Source organism: Pinus tabuliformis, chromosome 9 (genome assembly GCF_031772625.1).
Source record: "Pinus tabuliformis cultivar Carrire ecotype Pingquan chromosome 9, CPIR1, whole genome shotgun sequence".
NCBI classification, from domain to species: domain Eukaryota; kingdom Viridiplantae; phylum Streptophyta; class Pinopsida; order Pinales; family Pinaceae; genus Pinus; species Pinus tabuliformis.
Window position 1 is genome coordinate 1956493976 of NC_142307.1, and position 23658 is coordinate 1956517633.

The following is a 23658-nucleotide window of genomic DNA, read 5'->3' on the forward strand; positions in this document are numbered from 1 at the left end:
TTCGTAATTGGATGATTGGAATTATCTTTTATGCAGATCCAAGAGGTAACACATCTTTCTCATATCACCTTAAACTCATCTACCTAGAACTTTGCATGTCCTCATCATTAGACCAACATCCTTTCACTGATAATGCTTCAGAAATAATAATTATTGCAAGTGAATTCATAGGGGCAGAAACATACAGTACCTTCATGACATACAATAGAAGCGCGAGAACTGATTGAGGGAGCAAGAGTGTCCCATACAACCATATTGACACCATTTGAACTGAAACCTGTCGCAGCAAGTATAGATCCACTCACACCAACAAAGGCAACATCTCTGATACAAGTGAAACAAAAATCAGATATTTTAAACTATAAAAGAGCAGTTATTTCAAATGGAGAGAAAAGTTTGATCAAGTACGCACGTTGCATGTTTATGAAAACAAAGAGAAGATTCTGTGGGCCGAACATTGCTTCTCCCTCCTACTTCAAGTTGCCATGCACAAACTGTGCCATCCAATGCAGCAGTAGCAAATCTATGTCCAAAGCGTTCAAATTGCACTGCCGATACCGATGCAAGTGCATAAGGAGGAGGAATATTTGCAGCCGGTAAAACACCATAAGTTGCAGCTGCTGTCACTTTGCCGAACTGCTTTTTTGAAGAAACCATGATATAGAAGGGTGAAAATTATGGCTCTTGTAATGATTTCTAGATATCAACCAAAAATTAAACATGGCAATCTACATGATACTGCCAGTTCTACTTTTCGCATACTTTAAAAATGACATTTCAAACCTACCAGAGAGGATCATTCACTGACTAATGATTGAAGAAACATTTTACAAGTTAATCCAGTCTTGCTCACGAAGCTCAACTTGGTATATATGTTTAAATGATATCGAAATGCTAAAAAGGCATATGAGCAGTCTAGCATATTCATGAAATGAAGGGAGACGATCATACAAAATAACATTGAAAAATGTATTCATATATTAGATGCCATTGAAAATGGAGTAGCCACATAATAAATTACACATTATTGAAGGCTACCTTAATAACAGAACAACATGGAGCAGTTAAATAAATTGGGGTTTACGTCACCACTCATGATGACGAAACTTTCATACTAGATCAAAACTATTAGAATATTGTGTTCTCACAAATCCCTCTTTCAACCATAACGGTTCATGTTGCACACAATAAGGATAGCAAAGAAGCAGAGACCACTCCACGAAGAGTTTGACAAAACTGTGTCAGGATATATAAAATACGCACACACACACACACATATACAATGTTTCCATTTTTTACGTTTTACTTTTCGGGGTTTGGGAGGGTGAGTTGGGGTGTCACAGCCTTTCCCATTTCAGAAAATTCAATATGTTTCCATGTTTCATGCAACTTAAAATTAAAGTACAAGGTCTGTAACTATTTGAGCAAATAAAATTTTGATTTTTGAATGCTTCTGGACATGTAAACTCCCTTGGTGCACAAAAAGGACATTTTTCCAAAAAAGTAGAGTTCTTTGTGGAATCCATAATTCTTTTGAATTCTTTAATGCTTTCTTATAACTCTTTGAGATACAAAATACAATAAGAATGAGATACATCAATCACATCAGGCCCCTTAGGACCAAACCAAGTCAGTTCACAACTTCGTTTCTGAACTGAATGATCTGACCTCTAGAGAGCTTCCACCACATCACTATCTACTGTCTGTAAAAATTTGGAAGCCCAAATTTCTACTGCAGCAACTGATTACGTTTCTCCTATTTGTTAATTACTGGACCAAATTATTTATTGTTTCCCACAGTAAACACTGAAACGAATACACTGCAGCCTTCACCATTTAAATAAAATACGGAAATAAGAAACTGAACAAGAAAGAAATACACAACACATCTACACAGTTATTTTTGGACAAATGTCCCAGGAAAAACCCGGTGTGGGAAAACTGGTGCAGCAGCTGAGAGTTTTATTATTAAGCAATAGTAATTTCTAAATACAATCTCTGGATGCCCTCCTGGCTATTCAGTGCAGATAATATCACTGACAAAGGGATAAGTGAGATTACCTCACACTATCACTGGAGATCTAACTAATCCAACCACTGAATGAACAGCCTTCGGCTGCCTCTGTGTTGCCTCTATGTAGTCAGTGCGCCAGCCTAATGTCACAGCCTCTAGGGACTACATCACCCCTTTTGCTCATCAATCTGCTGCCCAAGAACTTCGATTTTCACCTCTCAGTCTCACACATCGGCTTCTAGCTTCTGAAATCGATTCCTCTAGCAAATTTTCAGACCTCCTCAAGGCTCTGCACTGCCTCTGGGTGGCCCTGTGTCAGCCTCTTCTGGCTCTACGCTGCCTCTCCCGGATCACTCTTTGCCTTCTCTACTAAGTATTCCCGAATCAGGAGAAATCTCCAACCAAACTATCCCTGCCCCTCACTGCAAAATCTCACTTCGAATTTCTCACCGGTCGTTGCTCTGCTTCAGAAATTCGATCTTCTGAACTCTATTCAATGTGTTCTCCAAGTGCCACTCAAGCCTCTTCTTATATTTTTCTGTTGAACAACCAACGGCCCAGATTAACTTCTAATCAATGACTTAGATCATTTTGGCTTGATCCTCGTCTTCTTCTAGGAGTTTCACCCACAGTTAGATTAATACCCTTTAATTATTTTAACTTCCTATGTTTAGACTTAGGGTTCCATTAAAAATAATTAATTATTTTCATAAAACTGTCTCTATGTGGAATTTCCCAAAACGATTTATGGGTATTAGAGAATGCATGTGTCTAAGCCTCCCTACAGATTTTGAGACTTAAAGCACATCCGATGCTACTAGAAATCAATAGTTTCATCATTACTATCATCATGTATCATAAGAGCAAGGTCACTGATAGCAAGTTCATTGTCACATGTACCATATGTCACATATACATCATTGTCATTATACATCAAGTATCATCATTACATACATACATACATACATATATATATATATATATATAAAACATTTTTCATTGTGTGTGTGTGTGTGTTATGAACAAAGTTCATATACGCAACAAAATATTCTAGAAAATCTAGAATACAAAAGTATCCATTGCAGGATATATATATATATATATATATATATATATGTTTCAGATTTCAATACAAGTGATATGAGATTGCTACAACTGAGGGTCCCATATATTTACCTAGGTGGGTACCCATTCATGAACGGTCATGTCTTTTGAGACATACCTCTTCAGTGTACTAAACATTGTTAACTATTTAATCATTAATTATTTACATTCATAATATTGTCTTCCCCTTTAGAAAAGCTTTGTGTTCAAAGCTTATGAATGAAAATCCTTGATCTCTTTTTCTATGTCAAATGTCTACTCTTGGAACTGTCATCTTTGATCATACAAGATGATATGAACTTCTAAGTGTGGTACAAAATTGTCATACTGTGAAATGATCTAACCATCCAAAATCAATCTTCTATGGAACTTTACAAATACCTGATAGCATGGCTAAATTTCTATCGTAAGACTAGATTGTGCTAACATCAATATTCTTCAAAACATAAATCTGTTGTTTATGTACTGATTCATACAGATGAGCAAACTGATTGAGATGTTTTCTCTTGTGATTCGGATGTCTATAAGGAGCTCTTGTGATTTGACTTTCTCTTATCATGCATGTGGCAATTTCTTAATTTACTTCAGGTGCTGATGTTGTTTAGTTTGTTATAGAATCTTCACTTGGAATTTTCATCGTCTGAACTGCAACATTTAAATATGTTTTTCCTTCAACTGGTTTGCCATTTTCTTGAGTAGTGATATTGACTGGATCAATACTCATTCCTTTTTCTTCAACTTGGACTATTACGTCTAAAGACTCCAATACTTCTTTTGTGATAAGTTCTTCTACTTTGCTTTTCAACGATTTCTTATCATTTTTAAGTTTCTTAATTTGAATACATTCTTATTATGATTTTTGTGTTGGATGGTATTTGTCATTGATGTCAAAGTTTTGACCATTGGATGTGACAGAGGTTATATTACTATCTAACATGGATTGGAGAGTTTAATGGTTACAAGGAGAGTTTGTTGAACCAATTTACCAGTTGTATGCTTGTGTGTTCACTGTTAACACAATCCCTTGGTGTCTTCCTTGATCACAATTGTGTGTTCAAAAAAGTCAGCTACCGAAGTCTGGGCTTGTTAACGCAAGACAACAATGCCAAACATTCAACCCATATATGGCATCTAGTAATATTGTATCCAAATATTGATTTAACCAGGATACACCTACGTTAAGGTGTGAAATTTTGATTTGCTGAAAGGAAAAAGTGAATCAAGAAAGAAATTGAGAGAAGTTTTTGTTGCACCACAACCCTAGATAGAAAAGCCTACTGTTTGGATTGAAGTCCTCTCATGTCATAGCACAACAAAAATATCTACAATTGTGATATGTTAATTCTGAGAGACTGTCCTGCACATGCTGATTAGACCCAGTTGATGTTGAAGTACAGAAGAGGATTGCAGAGGCTATTCAACAGAACAACATTGATAAAAATTGGGAGCCTGCACTAGAACATAATCCAGAGGCTTTAGCATGAGCAATTATGTAGTATGTTGACATGGAGGTCAATGGTGTTCCTTTAAAGGCATTTGAAGACACTGGAGTCCAGATGACAATAATATCTAGGAGATGTGCAGAACCTTGTGGGTCAGCTACTGTATAAACATAAACTTAAAATATGCAAGTCAGCCTATATAAGTCGGCCACACCCAACAGACAGGTCCGTTCAATATAGGCTCGAACCTGTATAAATAGAAGCCACGCCTCCTTCATTTCAATCATCGATCTGTGCAAAAAAAAAAAGATAACAACAGTAGTTCAGACCTGAGGTAAAGTGAAGAAGAACAGTTTGAAGGAAGAACTTCTTGGTTGTATCTCTGGATTTGAATCAGAATTTGTTGAAGGGTTTTTGGTTTTGGATCAATCTCGTTGAAGCTATCTTTTAGAGAATTCTCGAACCCTTGTTCCTTCCTCTGGAGCAGACCAACTTCAGCTCTATAAAAAGATAAACCTTCGCTCAGTGAAGTCACAGAATCAGCCTTGTGGAGAATCGAAAAATTCGACCCCCTCTATAACAGTTCAGGACTGTATTTTGGCCCCCCTTTCTGTGGAACTTCAGCCCTGCAACTAGGGAAACTCAATTCCTCTATAATTTCAGCTCTAGGGGAAGTTTTAGAACCTTGATCTAAGGAAAGAATAAACTAAATTTTATGTTGAATTAAAATTTTGCATTGCAGAGTTGATACCCATCTTGGATTGTTGTAAGAACACTTTATATCTCAATATTTGATTTCAAGCTTTAGTCCTTGAAAGGGGTAGCGATCACTGTGATAAACCAATAGAAGTTTTCCTTGTGGTTTCAAGTAATCTTCTAGAAGGCATACACAATAGTGAATTACGGTGAAATTATGACCTTCTTTCTATGAACATTCAGACCTGTTGAGGAAACAATTCAACCTTATTATGTTGGCCCTCTAGTGGACAATTCGGTCTTGTGGTCTTTGTTGATTTGGGGTAGCATCGGATGTGCTTTAGCCATGAAAATTGGTAGAAAGGCTATAGCACATGAGATCTCCAAGACCCAGAAATGGTTTGGGCAGATTCTAACCGGTATGGGAGATATTAAAATAATTAATATTTTTAATGGAGTTCCTAAGTCTAAACTTAGAAAAAATAAAATATTAATGGGTATTAATATAAAATTGGGTTAGAAGGTTCCAAAAGACATGGATCAAGCCAAATCTAATCTTAGCCGTTGATTAGAAATGTAGTCACGACGGTTGAAGGACCAACGAGAAAAGTATAAGAGGAGGCTTGCGGGTCAATTGGAGAATACACCAGAGTGATCAGTGATTCATTTTTCTAGAGCGGAGTTGCTAAGCAAAGTTGAATCAATGATCAGCAGCGAGGGGCAGTGAGCACGAGGCAGAGAGGCAAGGACAACACTGGGAGACCAGCACAGAAGCAGAGAGAGCGAGAGCAGTAGCCAATCCAGGCTACGCAAAGCATAGCAGAGGCAGCGTAGAGGGATTGCGTCATCAACACAGAGGGTAGAGGGAGTAGCGCAGAGGCTCACAGAGGCTACACAGTGCCTCAGAGGGCTGACACAAAGGGTTCTGGGGCGACGCAAGTCAGCAAGAGGCTGACGTAGAGGCCAAAAGGGCCAGTGATGACCTTCAGTTGTGCCGAAGAGGGTTTCATGGGACAGGGTTCTTTTACACCTAGTTCCGAATATAGAGGTATTGCTGTCGTATATTTTTCTCTCTTAGGTGAGCCAGTGAGGCACCCAGTTGTAATCAAAAAGACTGCATAATAATATAACCCTCAGAATAGTTGTATCGTTTTTCCCGCATTGGGTTTTTTTGGCGACATTTGTCCAAAAATAACGGTGTCACTTGTGTGCTTGTTTTCTTTCAGTGGTTGATCTGTAGATTTTGTGATTGTATTGTGTTTATTTCGATATTTAAATGTATTAAATAACTTGTTCAAATTTAGACAAGTAGAATAAATAAACTAGCAGAATATAGATTAATTTTCTAACGGATAGACTTAGAAAATTCAACATGGTATCAAAGCGTGGTTGCAGATCACAGGAAAACTGAAGGCATCAGCTAAGCAGAGCATTTGTAGCAGATTTAGCTGTCCCGAGTGACAGAGCTGATTCTTGGAGAAGGCGACAAAGGAAGGAGTGACGCAAAGGGACTACGTCATCAGTATGGGCCATAGAGAGGCCAGCGCAGAGGCTGAGGGAGGCAGAATCAGGCTCACGCAGAGCCACACAGAGGCCAGGAGGGCTGACACAGTTGGCTGAGGGAGTTGATTTGCCAGTGTCGAGATTGCGCAGAGCCAAGTGGCTCAATCCTTTAGTTGTTGGGGCATAGGAGGTTGTGGGTAGTTTGCGGAGCGAAGATGGTGGGGTGTTATGGTCAGAACAATACCTAACAGGGCAAGACCAAGGTGGAGGGAGTTGTTGCCGAGGCGGATTTCTAGCCAATGAATCTGGATCAGTGTTGCAGTTGCACAGATGATCGGACAGGGGCAACTTGACATTGGCAAAAGAATTTCAAGGAGGGAAATCGAGACTCAAAGGGAGTCTAGAAGAGAACTTCCAGACGAGAAGTATAGAGACTCAGCGGGAGTCGAACCGAGAACTGCTAGACGAGAAGTAAAGAGACTCAGCAAGAGTCAAACAGAGGACTTCCAGGAGGGAAGTAGAGAGACTCGGAGGAGTCGACAGAAGAGTAGCGAGATGGTCGTGAATGGCTGAGGGATCAGGATAGGCTGGACAAAGCATCCAAATTTGTGGACTGGAAGGCCAGGATCATGTCCATTCTAGACAGATAACGCAGCAAGGCCTTCGCCTTGAAAGTAGTGGTGATACCAGTTGACTCGACTGAAAATGAGGAGTACGAGAAGGCAATGGCCAGGGTAAAGTGCATCATCCTTGATGGGGTCAAGGATCATGTGGTCCAACATATTGCTGAAAAGGAAATGGCAGATGAGATGTGGGAAGCCATGAAGAAATTGTACCAACATACATCCGTGCAGAGCAAGATGTTACTTGAGAATCAGCTGAGGTCATACCAGATGCAGAAGAGGGACCAGATAGATCACTTCCTCGGTCGATTGAAGGAGATCCGGGACTAGCTAACTTCCATATGAGCCACACCTGATGAGGAGATGTTGGTGAGGACCACACTTAACGCAGTCTCTGAGGAGTGGGAGACATTTGTGCAGAGCATACTGGGCAGGGCGAGTCTTCCAGATTGGCAAGAATTGTGGGCGGATCTTCGCCAAGAGGAGATCAGGCAGTTGAGCAAGGCAAGGAGTAGCGAGAAAGTGGTCAGGATCAAGAAGGAAGAGGAAGAGAATGCGGCTCTAGCATCTGTGGAAAGCAGGAGAGAGGAAGAAGAGGGACCTCTCCAAGGTCAAGTGCTTCCATTGTGGGGAACTAGGTCATTTTGCGAACTATTGTCCTAGGAAGAAGAGTAAGGGAGAGGCTTCGAACTCGAAGGTAGCGCCAGGGAAGGCGGAGAAGGAGGTCAAGGAGGATGACGATTATGCCATGAGTGCTCATGTGCCACTTGTGAAGAAGTGGGGAGACATCGAGCTGTAGTCAGGAGGACTACAGGTGATGAGGGGCAGGAACCTTGAGGTACCCAACCTCTTGGATTATACCTTGCTACGGGAGCCCTGAAGAGGAGTAGCAGGATTGGTGGATGTCGGTAGAGACAGATGTGGATGAAGCAGCAGAGAGTGCTACAGTGCAGGAGTCCCAGAGAAGCACGAGGCTAGCAGGCTACAATAGTGCGAGAGGCATGGGAGTGTTGCACCAGTGCAAAATGGCACAAAGAGGTGTGCAACAGTGCAAGATGTAGGGAGTTGTTGCAACAGTGCAGAGATTAGTAGAGGGAGCACTTGTTAGCAACAGAGGGAGCTTCAGCACCGGAAGTGTTTCTAGCCTGACAGGGATGTCAGATGTTGGGTGGATCAGTTACTTACTTCTCAGTAACTGAGTTGCAGTGCAATAGCAGTTAGTAGTAGCATGATGCAGCATGATGAGAGGGGGATGCAGTGCAGATGCAGTGTTGGGAGGATGGACCAGCAGCAACACAAATGCAGAGGGAGTTACCATAAGGATGCAGCAGTGGCAGTGGCAGAGCCATGGGCAGCAGTACAGGATGCAGCAGTGCAGAGGATGTTGGGCGGGGAGGTCTGGCATCAACACAAGTACCAGTGTCGTATAATCAAAGTGATGCTCGATGTGGAGTATTATTAAATACAGTCCTCGCTAAGAGGGAGAGTTGATTTGGAGCAGCATTGGATGTGCTCTAGCCATGAAAATTGGTGGAGAGGCTATAGCACATGAGACTCCAAGACCCAGAAATGGTTTAGGCAAATTCTAACCGGTTTGGGAGATATTAAAATAATTAATATTTTTAATGGAGTTCCTAAATCTAAACTTTGGAAAAATAAAATATTAATGGGTATTAATATAAAATTGGGTTAGAAGGTTCCAAAAGACATGGATCAAGCCAAATCTAGTCTTAGTCATTGATTAGAGATGTAATCTCGACCGTTGGAGGACCAATGAGACTAGTAGGCAGGGACAATACTGGGAGACCAGCGTCGAAGTAGAGAGAGCGAGAGCAGCAGCCAATCCAAGTTACGCAGAGCCCAGCAGAGGAAGTGCAAAGCCCAGAGGGACTGCGTCATCGACGCTGAGGATAGAAGGATTGACGCAAAGGCTCACAAAGGTTGTGCAGTGCCTCAGAGGGCTGACGCAGAGGGTCTTGGGGCTGACGCAGGTCAGCAGGAGGCTGACGCAGAGGCCAAAAGGGCTTAGCGCTGACCTTCAATTGTGCCAGAGAGGATTTCGTGGGACGGGATTTTTGAATATCAGTTTCCGAATATAGAGGTATTTCTATTGTATATTTTTCTCTGTTGGGTGAGCCGATTAGGCACCCAGTTGTACTGAGAAAGACTGCATAATAATATAACCCTCAGAATAGCTACACCAGTTTTCCCGCATTGGATTTTTTTGGGGACATTTGTCCAAAAATAAAGGTGTCACTTGTGTGCTTGTTTTCTTTCAATTGTTGATTTGTAGATTTTGTGACTATATTGTGTTTATTTCGGTATTTAAATGTATTAAATAACTTGTTCGAATTTAGACAAGTAAAATAAACTAACAGAATACAGATTAATTTTCTAACGGATACACTTACAAAATTCAACAGCCTCATCTTGATTTGAAGCAAACAACATTGGGTACAGACTTTGACATGTATTTCATTGACGATTTTTAGAGCAAAACTATTGATTTCCGGTAACATGGGATTCGCTCTAAGTCTCAAGATTTGCGGGGAGGCTTAGACACATGCATTCACCAATACCCAACAATCGTTTTGGGAAATTCCACACGGAGACAATTTTATTAAAACAATTAATTATTTTTAATAGGACCCTAAGTCTAAACTTAGGAAATTAAAATAATTAAAAGGTATTAATCTAACTGTGGGTGAAACTTCTAGAAGAAGACAAAGATGGAGTCCTAATGATTTGAGCCATTGATTAGAATCTAATCTGGACCATTAGTTCTCAACTAGGGGATTATAAGAAGGACTTCGATGGGCATTTGGAAAATACACCAGGGCAGGTACTCAATTACCCAAGTAAAATCGATTTGCTCACTGGTCAAAGTTTGGCAAAATGAAATCGATTTAGAGGGAGAGTTACAGGTGAGGAGGAGAGAGAGGGTAGCAGCACCAGTCGGGAGTGCAAGCGCAGAAGACTCAGAGCAGAGAAGGGACAGCATAGAGGTTGTGACACAGAGGCTGATGCTGACACTGGGACTGCGCAGTCCTCATGCAAAAGCTGACGCAGTGAGATGCAGAGGGGGCAGCAGGTCCTCTCCTAGATCAAAATCTCATTGGGAATTGTGAGAGAACTATCTATAAATTTCTCACAGAGATTTCTCTTCTATTTTGTTGTTTGTATCTTGTACATGAGATTTTTGCTGAAGATTAATAAATAAACCCTCATCTACTACACCGGTTTTCCCACGTTGCGTTTTTCGGGAACAATTGTCCAAAAATAGTTGTGTCATTATGATTATACTTGTGCTAGTATTTTTTCTTACATTTACTTTCCGCAATATTTTATTTGAGAAGGTTACAGTAGAATTTATTCCCATATTTGTCGTAGAATCATTGTGAATAACTTATTTCTAAATTAATAAGTAGAAGAAATAATATCAATCACTGCAATTGGATTTCTATCTAGAAATGTTCACAAGAACCTTTACATGTATTTGTGGTGGGCAATCTCATGGTGTTCAGGCAGACCTATGACAATCTGAGACAAAATTTGGAATATGATTTGTAGCAAATATTGGTTATTTTGGAGCAGATTCTACAAACCTCCTGAAACAAACTTGATTCTTCATCTAAGTACATTGGAAGATATGTCAAGCAGACTGTTGCCACACAATCTAAGAGGGGTACCTAAGGGGCAACTACTAAACCAAATGACAACAATGGGACAAAGGCCCACTGTCACCACAACCTATGTCCCCTTCTCTTCTTAGATTTTCACCAGCGGGAGGAGTCCCAATAATCCTCACCTTTTTCTAATGTGTCTATACTAAGCTTTGAAATGAGGCAAGGTGTTGAAATTTCTAAGTGTAACCCGTTAGAAATTTTCCTACACCATCTGGTTTATTTCGCGTACTTGTTTAATTACTGAACAAGATATTTTACCTTATAAATACTGAAATAAACACAATGCAATCTCTACCATGTATAGATCAACAACTGAAAGAAATAGACAAACAAACAAGGGACACCATTATTTTTGGACAATCGTCCCTGGAAAACCCCAACTTGGGAAAATCGTTGTAGCAGTTATGAGGGTTTTATTATTATGCATCTTTTTTGAGTACAACTAGATGCCAAACTGGCTCACCCTACAGAGAAAACAATCTAACAGTAATACCTCTCTTTGGAAGCAGATATTCTGAAAGTCTACTCCGTGAAACCCTCTCCAACATCTCTCTGAGGCACTGCGTCGGACCTCCTAGCCTCTGCGTCAGCATGAAACCCTTTGCGTCAGCCTGAAGAGGCTCTGCGCAACCTCTCTGGCCCTCTGCATCACTTCTGCAACCTCTGCATCACTCACGCAGGCCCTCTGGCCCTCTGCATCACTTCTGCAACCTCTGCATCACTCACGCAGGCCCTTTGGCCCTCTGCGAAGTCACTACTGACCTCTGTGTGGCTTCCTTTGGATCTGTGTCTGCCTCTCTGCCTCTGCGTTAATATTCCAGCACTATCTTTGCCTCCCTACTATGCACACACCGCCCCTAGCTGCAACTAATCACTGGTTCAATTTCTCTTAGCAAACCCGGCTCTAGAAAATCGAACTGACTGATCACTCTAATGTATCTCCAACTGACCCTCAAGCCTCCACTTATACTGTTTTTGTTGAGCCTTCAATGGTCGAGATTACATCTCTAATCAATGGCTAAGGTTAGATTTGGCTTGATCCATGTCATTTAGAACCTTCTAACCCAGTTTTATATAAATACCCATTAATATTTTTATTTTCCTAAGTTTAGACTTAAGAACCCATTAAAAATAGTAATTATTTTAATATCTCCTTCACCGGGTAGAATTTCCCCAAACCATTTATGGGTCTTGGAGATCTCATGTCCTTTAGCCTCTCCACCAATTTTCATGGCTAGAGCACATCTGATGCTACCCCAAATCAACACTCCCTCTTAGCGAGGAATGTGCTCTAGTAATACTCCACCACTGAGCATCACCCTGATCATCCGACACCAGTACCTGTGCTGATGCTTGGCCTTCCTGCCCAACATCCTCTGCGTTGTTGCATCCTGTCTTGTTGCCCATGGCTCTGCCACTGCCACTGCTACATTTGTACGGAAACTCCTCTGCATTTGTGTTGCCGCTGGTCCTTCCTCTCAACAATGCATCTGCACTGCAACCCTCTCTCATCATGTAGCCCATAGCACTACCACTATTATTGTTGCACTGCAACTCAGTTACTGCAATGATGGTAATTGATCTACGCAACTACTGACATCCTTGTTAGGATAGAAACCCTCCTGATGTTGAAACTCTCCGCTGCTATCATGTGCTCCCTCTGTTTCTTTTGCATTGTTGCAACAACATCTGTGCCTCTCACACTGTTGAAAACATCTTTGTACCTTCCTGCACTATTGCAACCTCCTCTGTGCCTCTCGAACTATTGCAATCCTCTCTGCGCTGCCAGGGACCACTGCACTCTAGCACTCTTTTTCACTCCATCCGCATCCACTTCTACCGACATCTGCCATCTTGCCATTGTCATTTCGAGGCTCTCGTTGCCGGATATGATCCAAGAGTTTGGGTTCCTCAAGGATCTTTCCCCTCATCTCTTGTAGTCCTCTTGACTACAACTCGATGTCTCCCCACCAATGTTGCACGAAGCGCCCCCCCCCCCCCCCCCCGGTTCCAAGCCCCGAAGCGCATCCCGTACGGAAAAGTCGCTTCTGAAATTCAGAAGCGCCGCTTCCGAATTTTTTGCCGCTTCCTGGAAATTTGGAAGTGTGGTTCAGAAGCGCCAATTCCGAAGCACCAAAACGCGCTTCGTACAGCGCTTCGGGCGTCGAAAGCGTGGTGCTTTGGAAAAGCGTTTAGAAAATCGTTTTTTTCCAAAAAAAAATTAATTTTAGATGAGTTTACTTGTTGGGGGTGGGTCCACCTTGGGTTAGGGTGACGAATGAAGGCAAAAAAAAATATAAATATAGCAGATGCTCCCTCATGGTAATGTTAAATTCTTAAAGTAAAAGTGACATTCTCCTTTATTTTTCATTTTCATCCTTTTACTTAAATTTTTAACATTACCATGAAATGACTCAGGATGTTTGAGAGTGGTTCCAGCCTCATTGGACTTCATATCGAGAAAATAGAATTTCATATCCTATTCAAAATTCAGCAGACTTAACAGTTTTCAGGAATTCAGGATCAATGGGATTGTGGCATTTCATTAGATTATATCAAGTATGAAGGTATGCAATTAGCATTTAATCAAGAGCACCAAGCCCTATATGTACCCTAGTGTTGGTGGTGTTAATTATTGAACTCCTTTGTCACGCAGCACGCCCTTAGCAAAAAATTACCTTTCAATCAAGTCAAAATCATCGATCAAGCATGTTAATCTTTTTCTACCATATTTTAAGTCTTGAATTAGGTAGTTTGATCAAAATTGGGCAATGTTAACTAATATCCCTAGACAATCGACGTAGAGGCAAAGGCTAGACAAGAGGAGAAGAATCTAGATTCTAGATGGTTGATGCATCTAAATGGTTGATGCTCGAATAATTAATCATTAATGTACAATGGATGTTATATCTATCTTGATTTATGCAAAAATATGCATGTTTTCATGTCTTCTACAACTAATTTGGTATTTGGGATGTTTGTTTTGAGTATTAATACAAAAAAATATAAATATATATATATAGCAGACGTTTCCGCGGATGCTTCGCTTCCTAGATTTTTGGAAAATGACACTTCCGCGTCCCCGCTTCCAAAATACGCTTCCGCTTCGCCCCCGCTTCGTGCAACATTGCTCCCCACCTCTTCTCTAGAGGTACATGAGCACTCATGGCACAATCGTTATCATCATTTACCTCCTTCTCTGCCTTCGTTGGTGCTACCTTGGAGTCAGATGCCTCTCCCTTATTCTTCTTCCTTGGACACTGGGTTGCATAATGGCCCAGTTCCCCACAATTGAAACACTCTATCTTGGAGAGGCCCTCTTGCTTCCTCTTCCCTTGTTGCCCCGTAGATGCCAGAGCTACATCCTCTTCCTCCTCTTTCTTGACCCGGGTTCCCTTGCCACTACTTCTCGCCTTGGTCAGTCGTTTGATCTCTTCTTGGTGCAGAGTTGCCCAAAGATGTTTCCAATATGGAAGATTCGCTCTGCTGAAAATGCTTTGGACGAATGTCTCCCACTCCTCGGAGATTGCATTCAGGGCGGTCCTCACCATTAACTCTTGATCCGACATGGCCCCTATGGAAGTCAGTTGGTCCCAAATCTCTTACAACCTACTGAGGAAGTGATCTACCTGCTCCTCCTTCTGCATTTGATACGACCGCAACCAATTCTCAGTAACATCTTTTTCTGCACGGAAGTGCCCTAATACAATGTCATCAACGTGTCCCACATTTCCTTTGTTGTATTCTTCTCGGCAATATGTTGAATGCATTTCGCCTTGGCCGTCGCATCCTCATACTTTTCGTTATCCGTTGGATCGATAAGGATAGCCACATTTCTCAAGAAGAAGGTCTTGATGCAATGTTTATCTAGAACGGACAGGATCCTAGCCTTCCAGATGACAAAGTTGGATGCCACGTCCAGCGTGTCCTGATCCCTCAATCCATCTATGGCCATCACTGCTCTTCTTTTCGACTTCTCTAAGTCTCTACTTCCCTCCTGGAAGTTCTTTCTTCGACTCCCTCTCAGTCTGTACTTTCCTCCTAGAAGTTCTCTGCTAGACTCCCTCTGAGTCTCGATTTCCCTCCTGGAAATCCTCTTGCCAATAGTCGAATCGCACCTCTCTGATCTCCCTTCCTACTGCAACACTGATCTGGATTTCTTGGCTAGAATTCCGCCTAGGTAGCAACTCCCCTTTTACCTCGGTTTTGTCCCGTTAGGTACTGTTCTACCTCGACAGCAATAACACCCCTCCAGCTTCACTCTCCGCAATCTGCCCACAACTTCCTATGCCCCAACAACTGAAGAATCGGGCCTCTAGGCTCCTCGCAATCCCGACAATGGCTGAATCACTCCACTAACCAACTGTGTCACTCCTACTTGGCTAAGCAGGATGACGTGGCTCTTCGTGAGCCTCTCAATGCTTCTGAGTTGGCCCCTCTCTAGCTCGAAATGATGGCACAAGCCCTTCTACATCACTCCTTCTCTGTTGCTTTCTACTTAGGAACAGCTTTTGCCTCTCGGGACAATTGTTTCTGCTGCAAATTCTCTGATTCAGCTATTTCCTTCAGCTCTTCTGTGATCTGCAACCCTCTGATACCATGTTGAAATTTCTAAGTCTAACCCGTTAGAAATTTTCCTACACTATCTAGTTTATTTCGACTACTTGTTTAATTACTGAACAAGTTATTTAACCATATAAATACTGAAATAAACACAATGTCGTCTCAACCATCTACAGATCAACAACTGAAAGAAATAGACAAACACACAAGGGACACTGTTATTTTTGGAAAATTGTCCCAGGAAAAACCCAACTTGGGAAAACCGGTGCAGTAGTTCTAAGGGTTTTATCATTATGCAACTTTTCTGAGTACAACTAGGTGCGAAACTGGCTCACCCTACAGAGAAAATGATCTGGTAGTAATACCTCTCTACGGAAGCAGATATTCTGAAATTCTGTTCCACGAAACCCTCTTTAGTGCTTCTCTGAGGCACTGCATCAGCCCTCCTGGCCTCTACGTCAGCGTGAAACCTTCTGCATCAGCCCTCTTAGGCTCTGCGCAGCCTCTCTAGCCCTCTGCATCACTTTTGTAGCCTCTACGTCACTCACGCAGGCCCTCTGGCCCTCTGCGCAGTCACTACTGGCCTCTGCGTGGCTTCATCTGGCTTTGCGCTTGCCTCTACATTGGTCTTCCGACACTATCTCTACTATGCACTCACTGACCCACGCTGCAACTGATCACTGGTTCGATTTCTCTTAGCAAACCCCGCTCTAGAAAATCGAACTAACTAATCACTCTGGTGTATCTCCAACTGACCCTCAAGCCTCCTCTTATACTTTTTCTGTTCAGTCTTCAAAAACCAAGATTACGTCTCTAATCAATGGCTAAGATTAGATTTGGCTTGATCCATATCATTTAGAACCTTCTAACCCAGTTTTATATTAATACCCAGTAATATTTTAGTTCCTAAGTTTAGACTTAGGAACCCATTAAAAAAAATAATTATTTTAATATCTCCGTCACCGAGTAGAATTTCCCCAAACCATTTCTGGGTCTTGGAGATCTCATGTGCTTTAGCCTCTCCACCAATTTTCATGGCTATAGCACATCTGATGCTACCCCAAATCAACACAAGGATGGATCATTCAATGGAAAGGCTCAATTGAGGCATGAGCTTTGGGAGAAACTAAAATGGCTTTCCATGAAAAACCCATTGGGAGAAAGAGTTTACGAGGCTTAGAATTGAGATATGTTGAGATAAAGGCTCTTCCAAGGTCAATATAGCCAAAAGAAAAGGTTTTAAATGATAAGCTATAACTTGCAAACCTTCAAGAAATCCTCGAAAGCAATTTCAAGGGTTCCCACTTGATATGAAGGCTAGGGCATCAACAACTCCTGCTCCACGTCATCCTCCTGATCGCTATCAGAGAAGACCTCAATATAATGGGCCTTACCCCATGTGCATCTGTGGCATAGTGCCCAAGGCTCCTGGCAGGAGAAGCATAGCTTCCTCCTATGGAGATCTCTCATAGTTTCCTCATGCAACTGTCCACGCCACTAGTTACCCCTCGGTGGTGGGGCGCTAGTGTCATGGCGCTTGGGAGGAAAAGGAGATCGTGGTGGAATCGGTGCCCCAGTCTTGGGGATTGCGTCTTGCAAATCTCAGGTACAATTCACGACCTCCTGCAGTGTGGTTGGTCTATGAGATCTCACCAATCCACATAAAGGCTCAAGTAAACCATTTACAAAAGTGTAGACGATCCTAGCCTCAGAGAGATCCAGCACCATCACGGATACCCTCGAGAACTCTGATATGTAATGCTCAAGATTGTCGGTCTGCTTGAGCTATGTGAGCTCTCTAAAGTAGACCTCTAGCTCCCTCTTGTCAAAACGCTCCACTTCCCTCTGTGTGAAATCCTCGTAAGAAGTTATGCTTGCATCTCAAAGCATAGTTAGCCCGTGGAACCACCAACTGTGGCCTTCACCCTCCTAGTGTAAAGTAGCCATCTTGATGGCCTCTACCTCTGTCGTCCGGCTAAGCTGGAAATATGTGTCTAGCTTCTCCACCCAAGCCCTAGTTGTGCACTTGGAAGACCCATCAAATGTGGGGAGGTACATCCTCCCTATGGTGCATTGTAGCTCTGTGTTCTGCATGCTAAAACCCCTTGTGACTTTGCCCTTCTTGTTCTGCTTGAGTTGGCAGAAAACTCTGAAGGAGAGTGCAGCTCGAAAATCATCCCCTATAGACTGCCACTCCCAGAAATAGTCTCCCATGGGCATCTCGTCCTGCCCACCCTGCTCACCTAGTCTTGAGGGCAAAAACGTGGGCAAAGTGGTCTTGGTTGGCCCACTGAAAGCATGTGGGTGAGTCATTGGTGAATGGTGATCATACTGGTGGGAAGCCCCCGAAGTTTCTCAAATAGAAATTCTCGATGCATGCTCTTATCATGATTTTGTTGCTTGAGTTCTTCTAACATCTCCTTCTGCCCTCTGGCCAAGTCATTTAGGGCCTTCAAGAGGCTATCAAACGTTGCCTCCTCTTTGCTCTTCGGCTTCCCCATATTTACCTCCTCCACTACCTGCTTTGGGGTCTCAGTATCAGGGGCGATCTCCAACTCTCTTCCCCTACTCTGGTATCTCTTCCTCTGGTAGGTCACGTTTTGCTTGTCCTCCAAGGTCATAGAAATAATCCCATAGCTGAGCCAAGATCAATTCTCTGATACCACTGTAATATTCTCAATGGAAAATTTACAGTGATAACAAGCAATTATAGCACATGCACACACATAAGTAAACACCCAGAATTTCTCCAAAAATTGCACCCAGTTGAGCCATTTTATTATAATGCAATGGAAGTACAATGAGAGTATGGTGTGAGTGCACCTAGGCTTGCCAAAGGCAAGCTAAACAAGTCCCAGGTGATAAAATGAGATGCCCAGATGCTGGAATGTGCTCTCTCTTCTATGCCCTGCGCTACCTTGGAAAAACTACACTGTGTGCTGGAATGAAATTGTTGTTTGACCCTCTTCCAGTGCTCAGAAAATTCCGAGAAATTAATCTCAGACTCCCCTCAAATAACCCACCAAAACCCAGAAAGGGTTTGGCCTAGTTCTGACCCCGAAATTGACCCCAATTTCTACGTGCTCCTCCACTAGTTGGGTATTTTGACCCTCCTAGAAATGGCATTGTTCTGACCCTCCAAAATGATGCTAAATGTTGGTGAATTTCCCCTCCAGATGACTCCCCAAATTCCCAGCTCAATCCAGCCCCAAATGGCCACCCCCTCAGCTCCCACGTGCAGCCCAAAAGTACCTCCTACGCAGGCCCATGCAGTCCCTGGAATGGTCTCTCTGCTACAGCAAAGGCTCCACAAAATTTGGCTATCCTATCACCCTGAATCTTCAACAATAAGAGGCCCAATGCTTCCCTGGTAGACTCAATAAGTTTGTTGCTCCCCCACTAGCTTCCCCAAGAAATGTGTGTTCCTCTCCCATGCCCAGATTGCTGAAGAAAGCCCCACGACATGTCTGTACAAGGACTAACCACTTCAATAAAGCCGATTTTTTTGAAAGGAACCATTTAAAAGGACAAAGACAAAAGCAAGCAGCTCAAGGAAATTTCTAAGGTTAAAGAAGTTAAGTCACCTTTGTTGAACAATGTTGGTACTTGACAATTGAAGGACCGGATCTTTACAAAGAGGAGATAAGGTAAGGTTATAGAGGTATGTATAATTTCTGTGTGCATTTCATGATCTAGCTCAATTATATTACTTTCACTAAATCCTGGTGATGATCATTTGAAAGATAGTGAAAGGGTCTGCATAAATATAGATTAGAGACAGTGACTTACAAGAGATTGTTGATGTGGTAGTACACCAAGTATTTCATTGCATATAAAGACTAGGTCTTGAGATCAAGAAATGAAATGTATAAAACGCTTGTCAATAGTGTCTCTAGGGTTTTGCAGCTAATCCATTTGCATGCTTGTAGAATTTGAAATTCCTAACATGACAAATCATGAAGACCATGAAAAATCTAGGGCTTTGAAACTAACTCTCTAGTCTAGTTGTAGAATTTTGAAATTCTTGCATGACAAGACTTGATGACTATGAAGAATCTAGGGTTTCTAGAACTTGCAATTTGTAAGGTCTTGTAGGCTTTTGGCATTTAGGGTTTATAAACCCTAGAAAAAACTCTGAGTTAGGAAACCCTAACCAACAACTTTTGTTGTAAAAAGAAAATCTAGCTCTTGAGGTTGACAAGAATGACATCATGCTCATCAAGACAAGGTTGATGAAAAGATTCAAGATTAAGAGGGAGTTGGGTCTCTTCAAAACGATAAGTATTTTATACCTACTCTCTTTAATTATTACCATTGTTATGCACTTTGCCTTTTGTTCTTCCATAGTCTTCTAACAAAGGCAAGGTAAGACAAGATCTATCTATGCTTGACCAACAAAAAGAAGATTTGGAAGAACGTAGCAAAGCACGAAGACAAGAAGAAAGTAGCTTGAAGTAAGCATCAAACAAAGTCAAAGAAAGAAGTTCACCTATCTCAGCTAGAAAGGAGAAGATGTTAGATCTTGGATAGATGCAATGCTACTTGAAGGTTGAAAGAAAATTCGAAGAAGTTTATGATGAAAAAGAGAAGATGACATATCAATGACAAGATCCTTTGGTACAAAGTTGAAAAGTTTTGATATCGTTGTGCCAGTAGCTGATTGGAAACTTTGATTGGGTTGACAATACTCACACAAATAAGGATACTACCGATGAGCTGACATGATTCCCTGGAAGAGCTTGATGCGAAATTCTTGTGCAACTCAGCTATGAAGGAGTTTGGCTCCATAAGATGTTTGAGGAACTACTTGATGACATGTTGAAGCTATGTAAAGATTGACAAAAATCCAGGAAGGTTGAATTTTGTTATGATGTGATCCAAATAGGAGCCTAGTAGCTACAACAAATCTCCACGGAAGAACATGTAGTCGATGCTTTGAAGAGTCTTTTTTAGAAAATCTTAGGCTTGTGGTTGTTCCTCCCTGTTTGAGAGGGATTGAGGATGGACACCGCGTTCTCCATCTGTCATGCACTATGGCCATGGCTAACAACAGTAAGCCTAGTGAAGGCACTTGTAGGGAGAATGGAGGATTGGATAAGCATCTCGGATCAATAATCCTTAAGGAACGATATCCAAGTTAGGAGTAGTCCCGAGGACCGATACTCGTTGAGGATAGAGTATCCAATATAAGAGTATTCTTGAGGACTGATATTCCTTGAGGATGGGTGATATCCAAGATAAGAATAGTCTTGTGAGGGCATATTGTTGAAATTTCTAAGTCTATCCGTTAGAAATTTAATCTGTATTCTTCTAGTTTATTTCTTCTACTTGTTAATTACGAACAAGATATTTAAAACATATAAATAACAAAATAAACACAATACAGTCTCAACCTTCTACAGATCAACAGTGGAAAGAAAACAAACACACAAGTGACACCTTTATTTTTGGACAACTCGTCCTCGGAAAAACCCAATGTGGGAAAATCGGTGCAGCAATTCTGAGGGTTTATTATTATGTAGTATATCCTTGAGTACAACTGGGTACTAAACTGGCTCACCCGACAAAGAAAAACAACTAGCAGTAATACCTCTCTATTCGAAAGTAGGTATTCAAAAAACCTTCCCCACGAAAGCCTCTCCAGCAACACTCAAGCATTGCGTCAGCCCTCCTGGCCTCTGCATCAACCTCAGAACCCTCTGCATCAGCCCTCTGAGGCAATCCGCAGCCTCTGGGACCCTCTGTGTCACTCTTGCTACCTTCTGCGTGGATGACGCAGGCCCTCTGGCCTCTGTGTTGTCTCTGCTGGGCTCTGTGTGACCTCCTCTGGCTTCTGCGTCTATCTCTTTTCCTCTACGTTGGTCTCTCGGCACTATCCCTGCCTCTCTATCTAGTATTAACTGCCCCTCGTTGTTGATCACTAATTCGACTTTCTTTAGCAAACCCCGCTCTAGTAAATCAAATGACTGATCACTATGGTGTGTTCTCCAACTGACCCTCAAACCTCCTCTTATACTTTTCCTGTTGATCCTTCAACGGCCAAGATTACATCTCTAATCAACATCTAATATTAGATTTGGCTTGATCCATGTCATTTAGAACCTTCTAACCCAATTTTATATTAATACCCATTAATATTTTATTTTTCCTAAGTTTAGACTTAGGAACTCCATTAAAAATATTAATTATTTTAATATCTCCTTAACTAGGTAGAATCTACCCAAACCATTTATAGATCTTGGAGATCTCATGTGCTTTAGCCTCTCCACTAATTTTCGTGGTTGGAGCACATCTGATGCTACCCCAAATCAACACATATCCGGTGAACATCCGGATGGGATATGTGCCTGGAGAGAGAAGGTGGTGGTGTCCAAATTTATGCCTCCCGGCATTGTGCTCTAATCTAGTGGAGAGATAGAGATTTTCAATCAAGGCCTTGCTATGCTTGACAATGTTGGTTATGATGATGAAAATACTTATCAATCTGAACTCTTCTTATGAGAATATTTCAATTTGAGAGTATCATGGTATCTTGTTGAGTTATTATGAATACCTCCCTAGATAAGAGGGAGCGTTGAAAAAAGTAACTAAGTTCGATCTTCATAATTATCTAGTGTTGAAAATATTGGTATCGGCAAAATATTGCTGAGGGCCCTGAAAACATCTTATCGGCAATATCGACGAAAATATCGGCAGAATACCAGACAATATCGGCGAACATAAAAAACAATTTTTTTAGATTTTTAAACATAGCCAATATTTTCGAAGTATGGCGATATTTTGAAAAAATTGCAATACTTTGCCGATATTTTGAAAATATCGTGATATTTACTCGGAATATATGTTTTGCCGAAAATATCACGATATTTTCAAATATTGGCCATATTATCAACACAGTAATTATCACTATACTTGTATCAATATGTATTTCATGTAAAAACAAAAAGAAGAAAACGAAATTTTACTTTTATTATTATTATTATTATTATTTTCTATTCAAAGCATGTTCTTCATACTTCTAGGGTTTATTGAGTCAATAAGAAAATTTGTCTTTAGTCAAAGCCCCATTTGGACTATTTGCAAGAAAAGAAAAAATTTTATTTTGAGGCCAAAGAGTCAATTTTGTCCCACAAGGCCAAGTAGGCCCTCCAAATGGACAAGTCAGCCGGCCCATAAGTTGTGTCTCTTCATATGGTCAAACAACTATGCTCCACATTTTGGCAACCAATTCGATTTTTGTGCAAGAAGAAGGAAATCAGCGAAGTCAAAGGAGGAAGAGAGCAAGTCAAACAAGAGAAAAAGTCTTGTTTTTCTACCCTAATCTGTTCGCGCAAGCAAGTCAAAGGAGAGAAAAAGTCTTGTTTTTCTTCCCTAATCTGTTCACACATGTTCTTTGTGACTTGAATCTTTGTGGCAGTTTTGTTCTTGGTCTTGGGTCTTGGATATCTCACTTTCATCTAATTCTATAAGAAGAGGATTTTCTTGGGGTTTCCCCCTTGTGGGGTTTTGCACTGACTTGGAGCCTAATTTCTTGTGTTCTTTGCTTCTTGTGATCTTCATGTTTTGTATTTTGGTAATTGCTTGATGAATAAGAACATAAAATTTAACAAGAAGACAACAAATATTCACAAGTAATTATCAAGGAAGAGAAATCGAAGAGGCTGAAAGAAAAAAGCTTTGGATAGTCTCTACCTGCTCGGCTTCCGCTGGGAAGGAAATTGTTGGGAGTGGGGGGGGGATTAGAGAAGCCCAGTATTCTTCAACCACATTGGTGCATCATGAGGATTAGAAATTATGTGCCGCTACTTGTTCAAGGGATGTTTTAGCATTAGAGTAAATATCATATAGATATGTGGCTCCATGCCATCTTAGAGATTTATTATTTTATTTGATATCTCTTTTCATTGCAACTTTATAGAACTTTTATGCATTTATCATACCACCTGTTACTATTCTTGAGGGTTTCCATGGAGAACACCAATACTATGCCTTTTACTTCAGTCCAAAATACATAAAATACAAAATTT

General features: G+C 41.3%; 1 protein-coding gene across 3 annotated transcripts in view; it reads right to left on the minus strand.

Moving 5' to 3' along the window:
* Positions 1-23658, minus strand: part of LOC149156812 (transducin family protein / WD-40 repeat family protein) — a 440547-nt gene that overhangs the window by 130548 nt on the left and 286341 nt on the right. Inside the window, exons 12-13 of one of the 3 annotated variants that reach the window (XM_089438622.1) lie at positions 413-639; positions 191-324 (exon numbers count right to left, since the gene is read on the minus strand). The exons of 1 other annotated variant lie outside the window; for it this stretch is intronic. In XM_089438622.1, coding sequence (XP_089294748.1) covers positions 191-324; positions 413-639 — 361 coding nt within the window. The remainder of the gene's footprint in view (positions 1-190; positions 325-412; positions 640-23658) is intronic. One more of the 3 variants, XM_089438623.1, reaches the window with a different exon arrangement.